We start from the raw sequence: 23877 nt of genomic DNA, 5'->3' as shown, positions 1-23877 counted from the left end.
TTAACATTCATTGAAATAATTAAATTAGCGCAACGTCTATGTCGATCAGTGTGCAAAATGACAATAATCTTTAAATAAATAATTAAATACTATTATTAAAACATATGATATTTATGTTGAATTAAACAAATTACCTCTAATAGCTCATTAAATATTTTAGCAGTTGTCCATGGACATAAAATCCTTTTAAAAAGCCACGTGGAGGGCAGGAAAGCGTTTCGAAGGTAACGTTTTAGAGCTATTTAGTAGATTATTAATGACTTGCCGTGTTTCTCTTATATAAAATCATTATTTTCCTTTATATGTTTTATTTTCTAATCTTTTACGTAAACAATTTTGACGTCAAACGATTTAATTTAGACGTTTTTAAAAGTTAAGTGAATAATTTAACACTTTCCACAAGTATATTTATTATTATTATTATTATATTTAATACTATTTTATTTTTAATATATATTTTGTTTTGAGAAAAAATTAAAAGGATATTTTTTTATTGAAATTATCATTAGATTTTTTATTTATAACAACCACAGTCATAATTATATTCGATTATAACTGCATACCTTATTTTTTTTATTATAATAGATAAAATATTTATATTATATTAGTTATAAATTATAACATAATTTATTAATATTTATCTTTGAGAGTATTCCAATAAAAAAATCTTTTTGAATTCTATTTTTAAAAAAGGGAAATTAAAGTAAAAAAGGCCTGAGCGTCTTAAATGACTAATTTGCCCTGAAGGGGGACCAAAATAAATCGATGATGAGTCAGCAATCCGCCAAATCAACATCCGCAATCGCCGTATGCTATGAGCTGTCAACCCTACTCGTCCGAAACCACGGCTCGGGTTCCGTTAGAAAACTGAACCGCCCGCCTCATGGCCTCATTCATATCCGCACAGTGATTCACGTACGACACGTCAATATTATTTTTTTACTATTATCCGGAAGACGGAAGACCCAGGTCACTGTCACGCGATGGAAATATTTGCAGAAACATGCTCGGATATTCTCATATTGCGCCATGCCTCTTCTGAGGACGGTTTTGAGAAGTCAGTTACTGCGCAGAAAGGGTCAAGGGATTCAAAATTATTGAAGTAATTGTACTTTTGCAGAAAAGGGCTGCTCGATCTCATTCGCTTATAATCCCCTTCCCCCCACAAGGGCCTTCGCCGCCATGGCCTCGTTAACTTCGCTTTCTTCCGTTGCTTTTTCTTTCTCCTCCTCGTCGTCGCCTGTGATTTGAGCTTCTTGGGCAAGCTATGGCGGTGAAGAAGGCGGCCGAGTCGTTCTCCAAGGAGCTGGCGGAGGAGGTACAGCGATGGGGAAGCATGAAGCAGACTGGGGTCAGCCTACGCTACATGATGGAGTTCGGAGCCCGGCCCAACCGGAAGAACCTCCTCATCTCCGCCCAGTTCCTCCACAAGGAGCTCTCCATAAGGATCGCCCGGAGGGCTACTGAGCTTGAGTCCCTGCCCTTCGGCTTGTCCGAGAAATCGGCCGTGTTAAAGGTAATTAAGATTTCCCACGATTTTTCTGCTGTAAGATTCCTGTTTCCTTTTTTTTACCCTGTGCGTTGGGTCTGTGGGTATAGACTGTGGATGCGCTTTCCTGTTCTAAATTCCGACTCTTTTATGCATTTGTATGATGAATCTTGCTTTTTTTGTTGCAAATTTGAAGAATAAGATTCTTTGGTTGTCACATATGGGGAACCTTCTCATTTTTTGAGCCTAAGATTCCACCATGGAATCCCGTGTTGCAGACTTGTACCAATTAAAGGGAAATATTCGGCTTTATTTTGTTTGAGCGAAACCACATGCATTCATTAAGGAGAGTACATCATGTCTTTAGATACAACTTGACAAAACCAATTAGGGTAAGAACCTTCTATCCATTCGAATGTCGGGGAAGAAAGGACTTTCCGGCTCAATAAGTGAGCAGCACTGTAATCTGATCTTCTCATATGAGCAAGGGAGATAAACTCCGTAGTAAGTAAAGATTTAATTTCCATCGCTAGCGCACCATCGGGACTTAGATCATATGAGCAAGGGAGATTTATGTGCTCACTTGGGTATTCAAAATGTTTGTATCTATTCGAACTCCCTACATGCGATTCGTCTTACTTTTTATGTTGCCATTTGTTTTGGTATTTTGATAGTATGTCATTCGATTTTTTGTTGGAAATTGCTTTTCCAACCGAGTGATTGGATAGAATCTATCAGACTATTTTGCGAGTAGACTGTGTGGAAATTAAATTTTCTGATGAATGAGAAATTAATTTCCAAATCTATCCCAGATAGAAAAAATCGTGATAATCATTGGTTTGGTCCAGCTTGATCGCAGGCCGTTGGATTTTCTGTTGGAAATTGCTTTCCTAACTGACTGTGACCACGGATCATAGGATTTTCTGTTGGAAATTTCTTTTCTAACCAAGTTAGCGAATAGAGTTTAGCATGTTTTAAATTAATTTCCTAGGAAAATGAGAAATTAATATCCAACCTATTTTAGAGAGTGAGGAAATTGTGATATTCATAGATTTAGTTCAGCTTGATCAAACTGGGGCATGAGCTTGTATATTAGTGTGGTTCGTGGATGTAAATGAGTTGTCAATGACAAATTCACCACCCTAACAGGGAAAATCTACTTCAACAAACATTTGCCATAACATTTTCTTTTGTCTCTATGCCTCAACAAGTATTTTAATGTAGACAAGCCCTCACTTAATATTGTTTGCATAGTTATATTTGGGACTAAATGTGCCAGGATGGGATTTCTTTGCTGTTTAATTAACACAGTATTGAAAGCCCTAGGGCAATGGTAGGTTTAAGAAATTCTGAGTTGATTATATGGGTTTGAAATTCTTTACAGTTTACAGCTGACTTCCTTAAACAAATTTCTGTTACATTTTTTTTGTAGTTCAATATGCATTTGTTATTTTTTTGCCATTCATTTCCCCCTCTCACTTAAATTGGTTTTTAAGAAGGTTTCGTTTATTGCTTATCATATGACATATGCTACTTTGAGCTATTTTATTTTCGTTTGTGCTCACTTGATATAGGCTTCTGGATTATTTGAGCATGTGCCTAGTAGAACATCTGGTATATGAGCAGAAGATAAGAGTTGTAGAGATGATGTTAAAGTAGATGTACGAACATATAAGGATGGACAGGATAAGAAATGAAAATATTAGAGAGAAAGTCGAGGTTCCACTTATTGAGGGAAAACTCCAAGTGACACGTTTAAGATGGTACGGACATGTACTTAGACGATCAATAAATGCTCCAATTAGGCGATGTGAAAATTATGACAAATATGCAAATCAAATGATAAAATTTATTTAAATATAAATGATAAATATAGAGGGAGACCAAAAAAAGACTTGGTTAGCAATAGTGAATAAGTTGCAATGTAATGCAAGCAATTCTTGCAAAGTTGCATTAGGTTGATGACCATAAATTAATTATTATTATTATTATTTCGTTTTGTCTCCTTTTTTATGGACTGTTTCTTTTAGTTAATCGCAAGGCTAACTGACAAATAATCAGTAGAATGTTGTATCATTCACTATTCAGCTTGAATATATGCTTGATTTATATTTATGAAGGCTGACTTAAAACAGCCCCCTTTTTTTAAGGTCAGAGATTGGTATCAGGATTCTTTCCGTGATATGCGGTCATTTCCTGAAATTAAAGACACAGGTGATGAATTAGCTTTTACCCAAATGATTAAGATGATCAAAGTGAGGCACAACAATGTCGTACCAGCAATGGCTTTAGGAGTACAGCAACTAAAAAGAGACCTGAAGCACAAGGTTGTGCCAGCAGAACTACAAGAGATTCATCAATTTCTTGATCGTTTTTACCTGTCAAGAATTGGGATACGCATGCTTATAGGTAAAAAGACATTTTCTTAATTCATTTATCCTTTATTTTCAGATTTCACTATGCTGTGCGTGTATTAACTACATGGAAACACATTTATGCATGATCTCTTTTCACTGTTTAGCCAACCTCAAAGAAAAGTTGAAGTTGTGATATGGAAGGATAAAACTCATGACATATTTGTTAAACTCAGGGCAGCATGTGGCATTGCATGATCCTGACCCACAACCTGGATGTGTTGGGAATATAAACACTAGACTTTCTCCAATGCAAGTTGCACGAGCTGCCAGCGAAGATGCTCGCTGTATCTGTTCCAGGGAATATGGGAGTGCTCCTGAGGTTAATATATATGGAGATCCAAATTTCACCTTCCCGTGAGTGTTGTAAATTCATTTATTTACCATTCCTTAAAGCAATGTTTTCAAGTGTTTTTTTTCTCCTTTAATCTCTTGGTTTCAATCAGTAGTGATATCAGATTAAGGTGTGTATAGTGTATGCTCATTAGGACAACTGCTCTCATGGCTAATGATTCAGTTTTCTTATTTTATTTGTTTCCATTTATGTCCCAAATTTGATCTACTTTCTCTTATCTTTTTCCTGTTGCATGGGCAGTTATTCATAAGTACCATTGGTAATGCCATATATGTAGTGACCAATAGGCTTGGTCTTGCTTTCCATATATTATCTCTGTAACAAAGCTGGAGTAGTTGTTGCATGACAGTGCATGATAACAATTCCAACTGATTATATACCATGTCGATTATGTAGTATTTTTGTAAGATCATGATTTTTTCCATATAATATTATAATATTATGATGATAATTTTCTATTCAAGGTCACTTCCTTTCTGTATAAATATTTCTTTGATGATATAGTACATTTAGCACTTTTCTGATTATATCTTTCTACTTGTTTCCATGGACCAGGTATGTTCCTTCTCATTTGCACCTTATGGTCTTTGAGTTGGTTAAAAACTCTTTGCGTGCAGTTCAAGAACGTTTTATGAATTCTAACAAGGATGCCCCTCCTGTTAGAATTATTGTTGCCGATGGGATTGAAGATGTTACAATAAAGGTACATCACCAACGAATACTTATATCTTCAGTTACTGTTGAGTTACTTGGTAAGCAGAAATGCAAGACTTAAAAGAATTGCAAAAAAATAGTTGAAATTTCATCCTGTCTCGGCGAGTTGCAAAATTTGAATTTAACACAGTAGGTTATTTTCAGTACATCTGAAAATAGAAACTAGATGTAGTGGAGAAGAAAAATATAGATTTGAATTATATTTCCTTTGGGAATTGTTTTCAGGTTGCTGATGCAAAATGTGCTGATATTGCAGAACTTCCAGATGTAGCTTTGCAAGACAGAATAATTATAACATTGAATAACATAATTGGATTAAATCCTCACTCTTTAAAGTGGACGATTAGATTTATCATAAAACCTTTACAAATAACATAGGAACCAACTATTTCACAAATTTTGGGCTCATTGCCACTAGCTTACTTTTAAACCAGACAATCATTATGTGAAATCCAAGAGCTTTCCACTACATTCTTGTCTATATTTAACCATAAGCACACAAGGAGACGTTAGAGCCTGTTGAAAACCTTTTTATGCGAACTACATGTATATCAGCATCTGCTGTTGATACAAATACAACCATATAGAAGATATATGCAAAACAACTTTCTAATGTTTGTAATTTACCTTCTTCTTAGTATGTGCGAACTGGTTGCATTTTACTGTTTGCTAATGCTCATCGTATGGCTTTTGAGGTTTACTGACGAAATCATCTAGATGATCTAGCTTTGGAGCACTGTTGTACAATATTGATTTTGATATGTTATCAATTATTGCAGATATCAGATGAAGGGGGTGGCATACCAAGAAGCGGTCTTCGAAAGATTTTCACATATCTCTATAGCACTGCAAAAAATCCACTGGAAGAAAACTATGAAGGAAGCTCAGATGGAGTAATTATGGCAGGTTATGGTTATGGGCTCCCAATTAGCCGTCTCTATGCTCGTTATTTTGGTGGCGATTTACAAATTATCTCTATGGAAGGATATGGTAGGCCCAATTCTTTCTTTTATTCAATAATCCAATTGCATTCTGTGCTACTTGAATTCCAATATGGCTCTTTTTATTTCCTAATTATTATCGTATACAATACACATTTTATGACAGATGCATAGTTTAATCCTGGTGTAGTATTTCCTTTGAGATGTTTTGACATTACTGCTAAAGGTTAGGTACCCCTACACATCATTCATTAGTACCTTGCAGATTTTTCAGGACTAAAATGTACGTATTTTTATTGTTAGTACTAACTTGGGCTAATATCAAGCAATCATCTGGAACAATTTGGCCAAGTAATGAATGAAGTAACACCAAAGTCATAAGAGATCCATCATCTCTGAAGTTTTCTAGTTTATAGCATCCTCCTCGTGATCTGAATATAAAGCTCAGCTTATTATGGTTCTTGGTGTGATTTTTCACATATAATTTCCAGCTTGTTTCGTGCAAATACTGCAAACTTAGCTTTTTTAAGATTCCTCTACAACGCTTAACAACCTTGAGATGGAACTTTATCGTTGAGGTCTTAGTTAAAGGATAAGTTATGTTGCTGAAAAGGAATATGTAACTCTTAATTCATCGGAAAAACTCGTTTTCAAAGAGAAAACAACCCAAAGCAAACATTGTCTTTGTTCTCTTTTACTACTTGCAGCTTTGATTTCATGCTTAAACCACACTGTTTCAATATGTCTTCGCTGAGAATTTCCTTCCATCTTCTCTGCTCAGGAACAGATGCTTATCTTCATCTCTCTCGACTGGGAGACTCCCAAGAACCCCTGCCATAGAGTCATTTCCTGCTCATTAAGAGTCTGCTATCAACTGTTGATCTGCTTATGTTGCGAGTTGCAACTTGCTGCTACTTCAGCCTATCGTACTCGCTAATTTGTATTGTGCTACTCTACAGATCATCTCAAATTGATCTCCCCCTAGAAATCTTGAAGGTGAAGGAATAACATTTGTATGCCTATGCTCCTTGCAACTAAACGAGTTCTTTGGGTTCGCTCTCGCGCCCATTTGTTCTTTTTCTGCCATTGCCCGCCACCGGTTCAACTTAAGAATTCAGAAAATTGTCTTCAGTGTGTTCATCTTTATGAGATTACTAACTCTGCTCCTGCAGGAGACTCACTTGCAAATTATAGTTATAGTATAATTTATGAAACAATACGATACGATTTACAGTACAAATTAATGTGATTATAAATAATATTTAATGACTTAGGGTAATTGTTTAATATCTAAATTTGGTAGTTATATATGTACAATTTGATTAATACTTATAATATAATTTAATAACATTTCTAAAAACTTATACTCGAAGATTTATTCAATTTCGTCGAGATTTAAATTTTTATTTTTTTTCTATAAATTTATTTTATTATAATCAACTCAGCTATATAGGTCTCAAATAAACTCACTTTTAAATTTTTATTGTGCAAGTCAAGCAAGTACTCATTGGCTGAATCAACAAAAAAAAAAAAAAAAGAAAGTCGTTTATTTTTTTTAATAGAATGAAATTTAGATAAATGAATTATTAAAAAAAATACTAATATCATGTTACCTAAAAAAATCATAATTTTATGATTACTTTTATTATTTTTAAACCCACCAAATGACAGGAAAAAGTGTTTCGTGCATTATGAATAACAGCTGATCCTAAAACCGCGTCGAGACCGACTCAACCCTGAGTCATCAATAAAGAAACCCTCGTAGCCATCGACCCAATTCTAAGAGAGAGGAAGGGGGATGGCCGCCGCAATCCGATCATCCCCGATGGTGCCCTAGTCGTAGAGAAGGGAGGATACGCGATGGGAGGGGGCAGAGGATCGGTAGCACCGGGCCTGGTGGCGGAGGATGACTACGCGACGGTGAAGACGTCGGTGTGGTGGGATATCGAGAACTGCCAGGTCCCGAAGGTGTGCGACTCGCACCTGATTGCCCAGAACATTAGCTCGGCGCTGGCGGCGTTGGGATACCGCGGCCCCGTCTCGATCTCCGCCTTCGGAGACACGAGCAAGATACCCCAGTCCGTGCAACAAGCGCTCAATAGCACCGGCATCGCGCTCAACCACGTCCCTGCCGGTAAAATTTCTTGATTCTTTACTTTCTATGGTAAACCCTAAGTTTCTTGACGTTGTGGTTTGTGGATCTTCTATGCCCTAAAGTGTGCCCAATTCTCTTTTTGCTAGAACCTATTTTGTTCTATCCTATGGTAAGGCCTTAATTTTATCTTAATTTTTTTTTGGGTTTCCATTGTTTTTCATATATGCTTTGACTGGCTGGGACTGATAGGAACCTGGATCCTATCTCGCGGAAAATCTGAGAAAAAAATAAGAACGGGGATATGGCGATCACTTTGAGGGGATCAATCTCCAATAAATTGATTAATCAAAAGAATTTTGCTTGCCTTTAAAGATTACATAACGTCTCTTAAATAGGCACATAAAGATACCTTTTCAAGAGAAAAAGTCTAATAATTTATCTAAAAGAAAACTTATCTAACAAATAGAATTAAAGATAAAGTTTTGAAGGGTTCATTTGACTAAATTCATTAAAGGATCGTATCATTCCTCCACCCTTCAAAATAATCTTGCCCTCAAGGTTGATTAGCAATAAACTCCGAAAATCTTTCTTGAATTGTGTCATATAACTCCTATGTTGCATCATCAATAGGTAAGTTGCCCCACTGAATTAATAACTTGACCGTCACTTGATTGTCTTTTTTCACAAGTCTTCTTCTAAAATAGTACAAGGTTGAAATTTAACTTCACCATCAGAATTCACTTCAGGGAGATGATGTTGAGGAGTAAATTTATCATCTGATTTCTTCTTCAAACAAGACACATGAAACACAGGGTGTAATTTAGAATCTTGTGGAAGCTCTAGGTGATAAGCAACAGATCCAATACGCTTTAGCACCTTATAAGGGCTATAAAATTTTGATGACAATTTCATTGAGGTTGAAGTACGGATAGAAGCCTGCTTGTATGGTTGAAGTCTTAGAAAAACCCAATCTCCTATTGCAAATTCTCTCTCTGAACAATGCTTGTTTGCCAATTGCTTCATTCTTGCTTGTGCAAGTTATTTTTCAAAAGTTGCAATATTTGATCTCTTATGCGTAGGTTTGAGTCTACTTGATGCACGTTTGTGGATCCACGTGCATATGAGTTGATCGAGGGTGGTGCACATCCATAAACTGTCTCAAATAGTGTAATCTTAGTAGCTGAGTGGTAAGTCCTGTTGTACTATCATTCTGCCCATAGAAGCCAACGAATCCATTCCGTTGGTTTATCACCAGTTAAGCAACGTAAATAATTCTCTAAGCATCGAACCATCTCTGTTTGTCCATCCGGCTGTGGGCGATAGGATGTGCTGAAATTAAGTTTAGTGCTCTATATTTGAAATAATTCCTTCCAAAATATACTCGTAAATACTGGATCTCTATCAGTGATAATAGATCTTGGTAGCCCATGTAGTTTGATTATGTGGTCAACGAATGCTTGAGCAACACGGGCAGCTGTATAAGGATGTGATAACGAACAAAAAATGAGCATATTTTGGCGATCAACGACCACCATGATATTAGTGTCCTTGTGATGTTAGTAAACCATCTATGAAATCCATGGAAATGTCTGTCTATATTTGTACAGGTATGGGGAGGGGTTGAAGATGACTTGGTCTTGTTATATTTCTCCTTTATTCCGTTGACATACATCACATTCAATAACAAAATTTTTGATATTTTTTTCATTCCCTTCCAATAGAAAGCTCTTGGAATTCGTTTATATGTGCGTAGGAAATCAGAATGTCTAGCAATTAGTGAAGAATGAAATTCTTCTAATATCACTCTCTTTTCTACTGAGTTAGTTGAATGGAAGATTCCGTCTTTATATCATAAAATTTCTCCATCCCAAGAATAGCAGAGTTCCAACAATGAATTTTATAGTATGCTTTGAATGAGAGCTTGGGCAAATGAACATTCCTTTTTTCTCTTTTTATATTGTCTAAGTTCTTACAAGTTACTAAAGATATAACAGCAAACTCCATTTGGTTAGGAAGGTGAGATAAAACATCAGCTAATGTATTCTTGGTTCCTTCTTATAAATGATTTCATAATCACATCCCAAGAGCCTCTTGATCCATTTTTGTTGATCCATGTTAGAGACACGTTGATCGAAAATGAACTTAAGGCTCTTATGGTCAGTTCATATTTGAAAGCGTTGCCCAAGGAGATAGGGTCTCCATTTAGGAACAGCATGTATGATAGTTAACATCTCTTTATCATAGATAGACATCTATTGATGTAGGGGAGATAACTTGCATAAGAACTGCTCCGATTCCAACTCCTTCAATGACAAATAGTTTATTGAAATCAGGTAATGCTAGAACGGGAGCTGTCATCATAGCCTCCTTTAATTTCTGAAATGCTTCTTCTGCTTCACAACACCATCTAAATGCATCTTTCTATAATAAAGCTGTTAGTGTAGCACTAATCTTTCTATAATTTTTCCCCCAAATTTACGAGAATAACCTGTGAGACCCAGAAAATCACATAATAGCTTGATAATTTTTAGGATGGGTCATTCCTCCATAACTTGTATTTTGGAGGGATCAACAGCTACTTCTTTTTGGCTTACAATATGACCAAGGTATTCCACCTTAGTTGTTCCAAAGCTGCACTTAGATTTTTTCATAAAAAGAGAATGCTCATGCAAAAGAGTGAGTACCTTATAAAGGTGGTGTGAATGATCTTCGAATGATGAACTATAAATAAATGTCATCAAAGAAAATCAACACAAACTTACGAAGGTAAGGCCTAAAGATATCGTTCATCAAACTTTGGAAGGTGGAAGGTGCGTTAGTTAAGCCAAATGACATGACTAAAAATTCATAATGACTATTATGGGTCCGAAAAGTTATTTTCAGAATATCTGACTGATGGATTCTTATTTGATGGAAGCCTAAGCGAAGATCCAACTTTGAAAAGAATGAGGCACCTCTTAATTCATCAATGATGGGGATGGGATATTTATCTTTCACTGCAATTTTATTGAGTGCACGGTAATCCACGCACATTCGTCAACTTTCGTTTTTCTTTCGTACAAGCAGCAATGGAGAGGAATATGGACTTACACTTGGGCGAACGATACTAGCTTGAAGCATTTCCTGTACAATTTTCTGAATTTCCTCCTTCTGAATGTGAGGATAGCGATAAGGCCTAATATTTGCTGGTGCACTCCCCGGTATTAAAGGTATACGATGATCATGTAAACGGGGTAGAGGAAGTCCCTTTTGCTCGGCAAATAATTTGGAAAATTTTGAAAGAAACGTCTCTAATTCTTGGAAATTATATGATGTACCTTTAGGTTCCTTCTTAATGGAGAGTTGCATGAGATATATCAAGCTATCTTTCTTGAACAACCGCTCTATTTGATGGCTACTGATTGATGTGATTATATCTTATTTCTTGCCCTTGATGCAAACTTCTTTTCTTTGATCTTGGAAGCACATTGTTAGCTGAGCGAAATTCTAAATTGTCTCCTAATGTCCTCAACCATTGTTCTCCAAGTACGACATCACATCCATCAAGTGGTAGAAGAAAGAGCTCTGTGGTTAATTTATGATTAGGCAAAATTTTTTTAACATTGTCACACTTTCCTGGACTTGTAAGTGATCTTCCATCTGCGACCTTGACATCAAATGTAGATGCTTACTTTACCTTCTATTTAAGCCTTCTTGCCAAAGTTGAGTCTAAAAAATTATTGGTGCTTCCTGAATCTATAAGTATTATCACTGATTGTTTTTTTATGAATCCTTTTACTTTCATCATTTGCAGAGTTTGAAGCCCTTCTAAGGCATGAATTGAGATGGTCATAGAGTCATCTTATACTTCGTTGATGTCTTCTTGCGTTTCACCTTCATCATCTTCTTTCTTAGAGTTCTCTATTGGTTAACTCTTTTGCTTACATTGATGACCACGATGCCATTTTTCATTACAATGCTAACAAAGTCCTTTTGTCATTCGTTCCTTGATCTCTTTTTTTGTTAGTTTGCGAGTTGTTGAGAAACGAGGTGCCTTTTCATGAATTACCTTGTTATTTCTTCTTCCTTCTTTATTTATCTTTTCTTCTTGTAGTCGTGCAAAAGATTAGGCTGCCTTCATGGTGCAGAGTTGATCCATTTTCACTTCTCGTCGTATGTCAGGGCAAAGTCCTTCAATAAAAGTGCCTAATAATTGTTTTTTGGACCAATCACAAGTTTGATTGGAGAGACATTCAAATCGTCCTTAGTACTCCAATACGGTAGTAGTCTGCTGAATTTTGGCCAACTCTTCATCAATATTCTCATACTCGGAGGGATCAAATCAATTGAGGAGTTCTTTAAAATTCTTTCATGTTGGAGGTCCATGGCATGCCTCAAGCTAGTCATACCGTTGGATGACGTCGCCTTCAAGATTTATAGATGCTAGTTTTACCTTTGCATAATCTGACGTGTTGTGGAAGCGAAATTTTTTTTCAACCCTTGAAATCCATTCAATCGGATCGTCGTTCTTCCAACGGGGAAATTCTATCTTCATACGTGGAAGGTTGTGCTCTCGATCTTCATATGAGTTAGTTCTGCGGTTGTATTGTTGTTGTTGAGATTGTTGATTTGTCCCTCTTTTGATTGGGTTGTTTGAGTTGGAGTCATCATCTAAACGATCCTTCAATTCTTATACTATTGTGACCAAGGATGCTATAGCCTTTTCTAGTTTATCCATGTGCGCCTTGTGCTTAGCTTTAAATTCTATAATCCATTTGTTGTCAGGTTGAGTTCCTTCAATCGTCATGTCAGAGTGGATCTTCTTCTTTTGAAGTCGGGTTAAGACCATGCGCTTGTTTCTAGTGGACGTGTACTTGAGGTGTGGAAGAAATTGATGTTCGAGGCTATGCGATGATAACGATGGAAAAGAACTTGGCTATGATACCAAATTGATAGGAATTTGTGTCCTATCTCGTGGAAAATTGGAGAAAAAAAAATGAGAACAGAGATAGGTGATCACTTCGAGAGGATTGATCTCCAATGATTAAGTAGATTGATTAATCAAAAGAATTTTGCTTGCCTTCAAGGATTACATATCGTTTCTTTAAATAGAACATAAAGATACTTTTTCAAGAGAAAAAGTCTAATAATTTATTGAAAAGAAAACTTATCTAAAAAATAGAATTAATGATAAAGTTTTGAAGGGTTCATTTGAATAAATCCATTAAAAGATCATATCAGGGACTTTTAATACTTCATGCTTGTGCTTCGTAATCCCTACTAGCTAGAAAGTAGCAAGACTTAAACAAGGATTCGGTAAAGATTGCCAAATGACTAAAGTAATCATCATTATGAGGTGGTGAGATAATCAACGGTTTGGTAAAACTTTCCAATTGGTTTTGTTGCCTTGCATAGAAGATTGCAAATTAGTTCTATTGTCTTGTATAGAATATTTACAATTGATTTTATTATCTTGGATAGAAGATTGTTAGTTGATTACTCTGTGTGGAAGATTGTATAAGTAGATTTCTAGGGAACTATTTGGGGACTCTAGTTTAGATATGGCTAATGCAGGGGTGACACATGAGGAGCCGACCTTCAACGGGCCATAATTTTTGACTCGGGTATCAGAACGAGGCACGGTCAGTTGCTAATTGAAGCTCTTTAAGAGACCTTTATTCGGTACTGGATAAAACCCGTACCAATCCATTTTCGGGCCCATCCGACATCGTTTAGTGTTCTTTCAAAGGCTTTGAACTTATTTTTTATTATAAATAGTAATTTTTTATTTTTAGGGTTTTAGAATATTTTTGACTTTTTGAAGTTAAGGTTTGGTTTACAGTCTATTTATTTATATCCATGTTTAATTGCTTTCGACTAACTTTTGATTATTGAATAAAATTTTCTTTTTCGGCAAAAATCCTAGAGACGACATTGTCGCGGCTTCTCTTTGTTTTTCCAACTTCTCGTACTTGTTTTCTTTACAATTTTTTTCTAATCTTCGGTCTCCAAATAATCATTATTCTGTTCGGCATCAACGACCTTCCCCCTTGATTCGCCTATTAGGTAAATCCTAAGCACAACTGCACAACTTATTCATACTTAGAAACTCAATCTCTAGAATATTTATCCCTATTGAGATTCGAACCTTATTCTTTTTATTATTCCTTTGAGTGCTTCACCATTGCACCACACTGGTCAGGGCTCTATACATACTCTATTTTATTAGTCAAGATGTGTAACAACCAAAAATACTTCTTATTTTCATGGTATCATAGCCAAAATTTTCCTTCCCTCTTCAAATCCTATCAATTTTGTTGGTTTGGTCTTCTATTCTCTCTTCTGGCATTTTCTTTCTCAGTTTTCTGCTCCAACAGATTCCACCTCTGATACTACAATTTTTTTATTCTTTGTTTGTTTACCAATAGATCACACCACAGATTAATTAATACCTTCTTTTAAATTTCTTTTGCAAATATTGAATTGCTGCCTCTGCCTGCTTCTTTACCATCCTTCAAAAATTGGAAAAATAGGTACTTTTTTCATTCCTACATCAAATTTTATACGTTCTCTTATACCTTTCATTCAGAAATAACATAGTTAATTTTCTCCCTTGCTGCCCTAAGAAGCCATGCTTCCTTTTGCCATCGTGTTGCCACCCAAATTTGTCATCGCCATTGACCGTCATAAAAAAGGGGGTTGGTGACAACTCCTTCTAAACAAACCAATTGCCTGCTATTTGCCAAGTGGTCTGAATCATCTCTGTCGCTTCACCGGAGTCCTTCACTCTACAAAATCCATGTCATTGACCGACATTGCTATCGCCGGTCTTTCACTTCCATTCCCTCCTATGGTGAAGGTGAATAAGTTGATTGAGTTTGAATTGCAGTATTGACATGGACTCGTTGCTTCTTGCATCCCCGGAGATTATTGTATTGCTCCTTCCTCAAGAAGAAGCAATCGTGCTAAGCCTCATCCTTTAGCGCTAAGACCCACTACAACGCCAAGTCATTATCATTACAAGTTTTCTATACAAAACACCCCCTAAAATAGATAATATCATGGAGTATCTGTTACTGATTAAAAAAGGAAAAAAAACAAAAAAAGAGAGAAACAAAAGTAAAAAAATGAGTTAATGTAGGCGTTTACTTATTGAAAAAATTACAATGTGTAGTCTCAATTGGTAAAGATGCATATTCTTGGATGAGAAAAACTAGCCTACATCATCGATAAAAGTGCTCCACCTACTGCGTTGGAAAAGAGAGATAAAAAATGGTAAATCAAAAGGTAACATTGACTTCTGATATCTGGCTCCAAAGGATAAAAGTTATTGGGAGTCGATGTTTATGAAGAGCCTCATCCTTTCTGGTAACTTTTATCCATTTCTAGCCTAATTCCTCTTAGTATATTATTGGGAGCTCTTAGTATTATGAAGAGCTACTAGAGATTTTTTGGTAACTAGATTATTGTAATAAAGTAGCCATAAAGGATCTTGATGATGATACAACATATGATAGGCCTTTTTAGTGAACTTGAGTATTCTGATTAGATAAATATTTTTATCATCCTTGATGGGAAATTTTATGACATGACCCACTTCTATGTTCGGAAGAGTGTTATTCCTTAGTTTGTTGTGAGGTCATACAATCTACTACTTACATCGAGAAACCAGAAGCATCCGTTATGATTTTCCACGATCTACTCAGTCGGATGTCACAAGACTAACCAACCCAATGAAATTGACTACTGTAAATGTGATGCTGGTTTGGACGATTTTCCAAATCTATGATAATCTTTGGTTACAAACAAAGTAATTTAGATCACATATTATTATTATTATTTTTTAATGGAATGGAAAAAATTACTGCACTCATCATATATGTGGATGATGTGAACATCATAGGCAACGATCCAGAAAAAATGAAAGATTTGCAGTAATATTTGCCCAAGGAATTGGAAATGAAAGACTAAGTGCTTTTAAAATACTTTTTGAAAATTGAAGTTTCTCGATCAAGTAAAGGGTTCTTCCAATCTTAAAAAAGTATGTCTTAGATCTATTACATGAAAGATGAAACCAGTATGTCAATCTGACACTTTAGTGGAAGAGGATCTAAAATTGTGTATTAAGACAAGCCAGGAACTACTGGACATCCATGGACAGGAAGAGATATTGGAAGATTATGTACTTAACTCACATAAAACTAAATCTTGCCTATTCTTTGAATATTGTTTGTCAGTTTATGCATAATACCAGTGAACAACATATGAAATATGAATGCTGTCATTCAGATTTTGAGGTATCTAAAATTAGTTCCTGGAAAGGGAATTCTATTATCTAAAAATACAAACAACTAAAATATCAAGATATATATAGATGTTAATTAGGTTGTAGTAGTTGATGATAGACAATCAGTTTGTAGGTGGGAACTTGTTACATGGAGAAGGGAGAAACAAAATGTAATTACACAATCTAGTGCAAGTTACAATTTGATATAAAGCTAGATTTTCCATGTTACAATCCTATTATGATTAGTGTGCATTAATTTTAATATATCACTAGTCTGTGTAGTCTGCTTTTCTTCTTTGGAGAGATCTTATTTCTTGAATAGTATAGAGTTATTTCAGGATTTTGTTTACAATCATTCGTTTATTTATCCTCGTCTCCGTAACACAGGCGTTAAAGATGCAAGTGATAAGAAGATTTTGGTTGACATGTTACTTTGGGCAGTTGATAATCCACCTCCTGCCAACTACTTATTAATATCTGGTGATCGTGACTTTTCAAATGCTCTCCACCAACTTAGTTTTCGTAGGTACAACATTCTTCTCGCTCAACCACCCAATGTATCACAAACTCTTGTTGCAGCAGCAAAGAGTGTTTGGAACTGGAAGGACCTTGTCACTGGTGGGAAACCATTGCCTGGGCCACCTTATATTAACAATGTGTCAAATGGTAATCCAGTCAGCGAAGATATAAATTATGGATGTTCTGCTGATCATGAACAAATGACTGAATACCCTAGTGATCCCACTATTGCAGTAAGTCTAGGCACTCAAAGAATTTGTGCGAATGTTAAAGTTGATAATCGCACAAAATGGAAACAAAGGAAACAAACAAACCCTACCCAGTCAACTAGTGTTATAACCCTGACACCAAGCACGGTTAATCTGCCTCCAGTAAGTCCAGGTCTTCCAGCTTACGTCAGTAGCCAACAATTTAGCAACAATATGCAAAATCCTGAGCAAGTGTCTCTCTCAACTATACCTAGCACCAAATTCCAGGATAATTCCCAATTGAAGAATACTAGTCCTTGTTATCAGCCATCAACTCAAAAGCCACCTTCTCACCCTTCTGAAGCAATGCTTTTTAAGGTAGCTCCTCATGAGTTTTTTCAAGGAAACTGTCCTGATTCTTCTAGTAGCCATGTAGCAGAAGGAAACTTGCCTGAATATTCTAGTGTCCATGTAGCAGAATATACTGCACCTAGGCCTGTTTTTGCTGTAGAACATGGGAATATCTTTCCTAGTAACCATAAATCGCATTGGTCTCATCCACTAAAACCAAGTGATTTACTGCCTCCACAACCTAATAATCAACATGGGAATTTGTCTTCAACAAATTCTCCGAGCTACAACTATGCTACCTCAAACTCTTATAATGGCCCGCGATTCTATTCCAGTGGTCCATTCAATCCATCAATTCGTCCATTAAGCCAATCTGAAATGGGTAGGCCTGGTGCCTTAGTACATTCCAGCAGTGGTAATCCAAATGGTCTATCCTATAATCCAAACCCAAACAAGCCAAGTGTGAGCTCTTTCCCTGACAAAAATGGCTCTTGGAATTCTGAATATATGCACAGACCTCCGCCTCCGCCTCTACCTTCACCGGTAACACACAAATTTATGTCTCAAGATGGGCTCTCGAATAACCCAGGGCGCCCTGCACCAACTTCTGAGGTTCAGATTATTTTAAGTGCCTTGCATATCTTAGAAGCTGACAAAATGATCCCGACAGAAGCAAATATAGCTGATTGTATACGGTATGGTGAAATGAATATCCAGAATTTTGACATTAAGGCAGCCTTGGATTATGCTATTAAACATCAACATGTTGTGCTCCATATGTTGGGTGGTAACTTGCCTTTATACGTAGAAAAAAATATTACACTCTGGAAATGGGTTAATACTATGGATATTTATGCTAAACATCCAAGGGCTACTGGGGATGCAGTTTTTAAGTTTCTATCGTCAATAGAAGGACGGCGTTCAGTAGCGGCATCACAAAGCAGGTAACATTTCTTTTCTTTGCGGATATGCTTCATTTTGTTTTCACATCTATATTATCAAAATGATAATATTGTGCAGGTATCAAGCAGCAATAGCTATTAGAAAATCATGCCTAAACCATCTTACTTTAGGCGAAGTTCTTCAGATACTGCAAGCAACAACTGATTTGAAAAAGTGGATCGTGCCTCACCCATCGGGTTGGCAGCCATTATCTTTCAATTTACCATATGCAGATAAAAAAGCAGATTGGGTATGAGTGGCAAATGAGATAACCGTCCTAAACTAGGATGATGTAAAAAATATCAAAATGCAGTTTCAGTACATATTATCTGAATGCAAAATCTAGGATGGCACGGATGAGATCAGCTCGTTTCTCTACAAGTTTACATATAATTCACTGTTAATTGGTAAAAACTTTTGGAAATATGATAAATGCTTTCAAGTAAAGCTAGGTAATTTGGTGGTTAAACACATTCTTCTGAATGTGCTACTAGATTATGTTATTAGTCGAAGACAATGAGCTTGTATGACTGCTATTGGCAAACGGCATGCCAAAAATTGCTGTTATCCTCAGTTTGAGCCCCTGTACTGAAATATGTTTATGTGCTATGCTTTAATCACGTATGCTTTAATTTTTTTTATTGATAATTTAGGTATCTAATTCTTCAGATCCTGTTTGGTTTCATAAAAATCTTTCTTCAGCTACAAGGATAAGTTTGAAAATATGTATGGCTCCAGCTTAATGTTTTAGATTTTTTATTCCATTGGAAGAAACGGTGTGTTGTAGTTGGGATTTGAATCATTGGATAAAACATTGAAGTTGGGATTTGAATCATGGATATTTGGATTAAATCATTGAGTCCAATGCACCGTTATCCGGAGGCTATGTGCTATGCTTTTAATATCAGCTTCTGTGGAGTTCATAATTACTCATCTTGAGTGGGTATCATCCCATCTGACTTTATTAGATTTTCACTATAGAGGATTAAAGGAATCTAACAATGCACTGCAGAAAGAAAGATACACATGAGAACGTATTAAAATCCGTTTTTGTGACTGGAAAATTAGAATATAAAAGAGAATTAATGTAAGCGATAGATAGATTATAGTAAAAAATTCTAACAGTGTCACTATTTTTATGATACATTAACAAGCTATTGACATTGCTTGTTATAAGTTTATTAATCTGATTGATAATTTTTTTTGCCATTGAAAATATTTGTCGTCCCGTACATGGAAGTTCCTAGGCTTCTGTACAACGCCTATTCACTTCTTAATCCTACCCACTTCAAAATTATCCTGTGTCACAATGCAGCAGAAGGCACCTCCGCTTCCTCTGGTGTTATCGTCTCTCTCTCCGATCCCTGCTGGTCTTTACCCACGCCCAACTCTTCTGATAGCCTCGAACCCATCTGTGGATGGAAACCCAGGGAAGTTGAACTAAGCAATCACTGAAGTGGGAGTTCTAAATCCCTGAGTTTGGAGTTTTAACCAGAAAGTAAATTTAGTACCTTCCTATACCATGAAGAATCACCTTGCGATTTCATCAATTCTACAACACATAAAGATGGATTGACCTCGAACACCTGCATGCCACATTAAATAATCACTAAGATTCTTTGAATTAGGGAATCGACTAGTTCGGTATCTAGCTCATGCATTGAGTTACCTCTATCGAAACGCAGAGTGATCCAGTGTTCTTGGGCCTCTTTGAGTCCTGCTTCTGAACAACTTTCAACTGACAACGAACATGAACATTATTAACTCGTCGTTCTTTAGTGAAAGTTTGACAACGCCAATGAGAAAGATATCAAGGAGTTATACTAACTTTGTCGTGTGTCTTCTGAACCTGAAGGTCCATTTGTGTGACAATGTCCACTATACGCTCAAACAAAACATTAGGCGAATAGTTTGATGTAAATCTGATTATCCTTTCGGAGGCATCCTGTAAACGCAAACAAGGCAACAGAATGTTAATCATCAAATTTCAACTGGTTGATAATAATTTTTTTCTTCTAGTTGTTTTTTTTTAAATTCGTTTGAGTTAGACCATAGCTTTCTCACAGTTCGATCTACGTACTGATTAACATCCTTACCTCTTTCTCAAAAAAACCAGAAAGATCAAGCGATGAAGACATTCCGATCAGCTGAAATGCATTGATATGGCTGGGCGAAGTCTCATTTTGATCTGCGACATTATGCTGCAGACCAAAAAAGATCAGTTCTCTTTCTACATCCAATCAACAATCCTCTGTTTTAGATTGATATACATCTTAATTAATAAGAAACAAATTTACAAAGAAGTGCATAATAGCGTAAAAACAATAGTTTGCCATCAAATTGCTCCTTTTTACCTCTTTACTTGGAAGAGAGTTATGGAAGATTATCTCCTCATCGCCATAGCCACCGTTCAGGATAGCTGGTACATAGTCTTGCTTGAACCATTCATCTGCCTTGATTCCTGCTACATTTATCCGAGTAATAGGATTTGGATCAAGAATTTTTCTTAGTATGCTTTGAGCACCAGGAGAGAGCCACTTGGGAATCTGTGTGTCTCCCCTAAGTATCTGGAGAAACAAGGCACATTAAAACGAGTCAAAAGTAACTTGGTTTGCCTTTGTATCATTTTATCCTTCTAAAACTTACCTTCTGATATAGAACAGCGAGATTTCGATCATCGAAAGGAAGATAACCTGTGAGAAGAACATATAAAATGACACCACACGACCATATATCTGACCTTGCACCATCATAACCTCGGTTGGACAGAACCTAGTCATTTATCATGAAATTAAACACGTTCTCGATCTTCATCTTGGAAGGTATTGTGTGAGTTGAATATGTACCTCTGGAGCAATGTAGTTTGGGCTTCCGCACGTTGTGTGTAACAAGCCGTCATTCTGATGCACAAGGCAAGATATTAGCCAAATTATGTGTTAATAGATAGATTGCTGTGTTTTGTTTCATTTGGAAGATTGAATGACATACCCCTAGATGCTGAGGTAAAGCACTGAGACCGAAATCAGATATCTTTATGTTTCCATTTGCATCCACAAGTACATTTTCCGGCTTTAAATTAAAAAAAGAGTCAAGAATCATAATCTAACAAGCGAAGAATTCTGGTTGCTTAATCGAACCTTTAGATCTCTGTGGTAAACACCCATATCATGGCAATAGCTAATCGCATCAATCAACTGTTGGAAAAAATGTCGTCCTTGCTTTTCGGAAAGCTGTCCCTTCGCCGGCTTCAACAGATCAACAACGAGAAGAGGTACCAACTTTAGGAACCCTGCATTCTGAAATGCAAGAACAAGCATAAAGTCACTAGTCGAAGATCCTTACAATTATGTCGAACAATTCGCCACCATTTACGTATTCCAGGACCATGTAAATCTTCAGTTTGCTAGCGGACACCTGTCGCATGACCAAAAATCATGAAAAACTAAACGATGAAAAGTATTTTCCTAAGAAATATATTTCTCTGCTTAGAACTTTCTGAGATATATATAGTGAATTAAAGTCCAGAATAAGTGGGTTGTGGAGATTAGTGGTAACAAAGTAATGAAATTTAACGATTCGACAGCACTAAATAATCAAAAAATAATAATTTCTCAATAATCTTGCCAAAAAAAAATAATGCCACCGTGTTTGTGAAAGACACAACAAAATGAGTGCTACCCAATCGCACTCCTGATAAGCGTTAGCGACCGAGGAGTGCTGACATAGAGACCGTGACTCCACTTTCCAAGGCTGAGCTGAACCACTGCGCGTCTGATACTGGATAGAGCTCGATGGAGCACTCCAATAGCATCGACAGCACGTCGGCACCGGACGGATAGGGACGTCGGGGTCCATGGCTAAAAGGGTGCCTCAATGATTTGGGTCGATTCCATCATTTCATGAACAGAATAGATCGCAGCGACCCAAAGGGTCCAGGCTCATGCATCTCAAAGCACTGGCCTCGCTAGGGGACAGGAAGGGGAGCCAATCAGCGCCGTAGAAGGCGAGGCGATCAACCAACTTTTTGTGCAAAAAACAAAAAAAATTCCCCAAACCCAAGCACATATGAAAACGTCAACAAGATTCCAGGGGTCATATATGTTTACAGCCTAATCCTTCTCAAAATCAACCGATCGAATCACATCGGACTTTATCATTCCATTAAATACCTAAAAAAACTCAAAAACGGTGCAGGAAAACGAGCAATATTCGAAATCGAGGAGGAGGAACTCGAAGAAACGGACCTCGTACAGGCGGACGATGTTGGGGTGCTTGAGAAGCTTCAAGGTGCCGATCTCCCTCTTGATCTGATTCGACGTTTCACGAAGAAGAAATCAACGACGGCGACAAGCGCGAATTGCTCTATTAAAGCAAACGAGACCGAAACGAAAAAATTAAACTAACCTGGTCGTGGAGGTTGAGCGATTGGATGCGCTTGCGGTCGAGGATCTTGACGGCAAAGGATCGGCCGGTCTCAACGTGCCTCGCGTACTTGACCTTCCCGAAGTTACCCTCGCCCAGCGTCCGCCCCACCTCGTACTTCGACAGCAACGATCGCATTCCAGTACTGCTTCTCCCCTCTGAGTACTCCTCTGCCGCCTTCATTATATCTACCAGCTCGACTCCGCTCCGATCGATGACGGCGGTCGATGGCCGGAACGAGCTCAAAATGTCTCGATTCGGAAAGCGAACGAGGAGAGAGGCGATCGATCCGCTGATTGGACGAAAGGAATGGGATATAAATATATAGAGAGAAGGAAGGGGAAGAAGGTTGTGGCGATGAGCTTCCTTCCCTTCGGGTGTGCTTTGCTGCAGTAAAAATTGCTATTTAGAGCAAAAAAAAAAAATCAATTTCACTCTGCCCCTTATGATTTATTCATATTTCGAAAGTACCTTTTGTATTTTTTTAGCTATGCATATGAGAGGGTCTATTTTGATGATCGAAAAATATTCGGGAGTATTGATAAAAGTAAGAAAATTGAGGGTGTGGAATACAATTTTCACGGAACAGATAGTGGATAGAATTGCGCAGCTGGCGATTCTGTTTCCTTTCTATGATACTTATCATAATTAACAAATTAATTGATTGATTACTATCAGCGGATTAAATTAATTAACCAGTCAGATATTTGTGAGAGGACAAGGAGAAGAAAGAACAAGTTGCAAAGCTAACAAGAAGTATAAGCCAAGCTGTAAAATTAAAATAATAATAATGATGTGTAATTAAATCAATAAAAATGTAATTTGCACATAAATTTCGTCCAAATATAGCAATTTAGCTTAATTTTGATTGAGTCGAGTGCCATTGATTAAACTAAGTGCCATTTAATATAAATATTAAATTCTAAATTTTAAGAGATCATATGGTCATAGTTCATGCTAAAAAAATATCATTTAAATTTTTTTTTTTTTTCAAATCTTCAAATAATTTTAATTTAAAAAAATTTATAATTTAATAAATTCATAAATTTAAAAGAGAGATGAACCGTACTAAAAGATATTTATATAATACCTTTTTTTTAACCTTTGTCAATAAATATAAAAAAATAATAATAATAATTATAACAACACCACTTATTTATTGTTTTATTTATCAAATATCA

At 36.5% G+C, this 23877-nt stretch overlaps 3 protein-coding genes across 5 annotated transcripts; 2 read left to right on the top strand and 1 right to left on the bottom strand.

Moving 5' to 3' along the window:
* The first annotated feature begins 1185 nt into the window (after nucleotides 1-1185).
* On the top strand, nucleotides 1186-7044 carry LOC141833515 (pyruvate dehydrogenase (acetyl-transferring) kinase, mitochondrial-like). Of its 3 annotated transcripts, none has more exons than XM_074720984.1 (6): nucleotides 1186-1516; nucleotides 3640-3898; nucleotides 4080-4260; nucleotides 4814-4961; nucleotides 5752-5962; nucleotides 6695-7044. In XM_074720984.1, the coding sequence occupies exons 1-6, from the start codon at nucleotides 1268-1270 to the stop codon at nucleotides 6751-6753; spliced, it is 1107 nt and encodes a 368-aa protein (XP_074577085.1). In that variant the 5' UTR covers nucleotides 1186-1267; the 3' UTR covers nucleotides 6754-7044. The 3 variants fall into 3 exon arrangements, with proteins under 3 accessions (XP_074577085.1, XP_074577084.1, XP_074577082.1); XM_074720983.1 differs by having other exon boundaries at nucleotides 3625-3898; nucleotides 6701-7044; XM_074720981.1 differs by having other exon boundaries at nucleotides 3625-3898.
* Nucleotides 7045-7695: 651 nt separating this feature from the next.
* LOC141833514 (uncharacterized) lies at nucleotides 7696-18847 on the top strand. Its single transcript, XM_074720980.1, has 3 exons — nucleotides 7696-8047; nucleotides 16662-18276; nucleotides 18353-18847. Exons 1-3 carry the CDS (start codon nucleotides 7774-7776, stop codon nucleotides 18528-18530), a joined length of 2067 nt encoding a protein of 688 aa, XP_074577081.1. The 5' UTR covers nucleotides 7696-7773; the 3' UTR covers nucleotides 18531-18847.
* A 513-nt stretch (nucleotides 18848-19360) lies between these two features.
* Nucleotides 19361-23064, bottom strand: LOC141833305 (CBL-interacting protein kinase 1-like). Its single transcript, XM_074720710.1, has 13 exons — nucleotides 22679-23064; nucleotides 22519-22581; nucleotides 21617-21688; nucleotides 21412-21519; nucleotides 21263-21343; nucleotides 21121-21174; nucleotides 20921-21046; nucleotides 20629-20841; nucleotides 20371-20475; nucleotides 20103-20219; nucleotides 19944-20012; nucleotides 19786-19860; nucleotides 19361-19686 (listed from the first exon to the last, which is right to left on the bottom strand). The coding sequence occupies exons 1-13, from the start codon at nucleotides 22877-22879 to the stop codon at nucleotides 19579-19581; spliced, it is 1392 nt and encodes a 463-aa protein (XP_074576811.1). The 5' UTR covers nucleotides 22880-23064; the 3' UTR covers nucleotides 19361-19578.
* Between the last annotated feature and the right edge of the window lie 813 nt (nucleotides 23065-23877).

The sequence above is a fragment of the Curcuma longa genome, chromosome 8 (assembly GCF_044706935.1).
Source record: "Curcuma longa cultivar G26 ecotype Majalengka, Jawa Barat chromosome 8, ITB_CL_G26_1.1, whole genome shotgun sequence".
Classification (NCBI taxonomy): Eukaryota; Viridiplantae; Streptophyta; class Magnoliopsida; order Zingiberales; family Zingiberaceae; genus Curcuma; species Curcuma longa.
The sequence above is the reverse complement of the archived record's forward strand: the minus strand, read 5'-3'. Positions and strand labels throughout refer to the sequence as shown.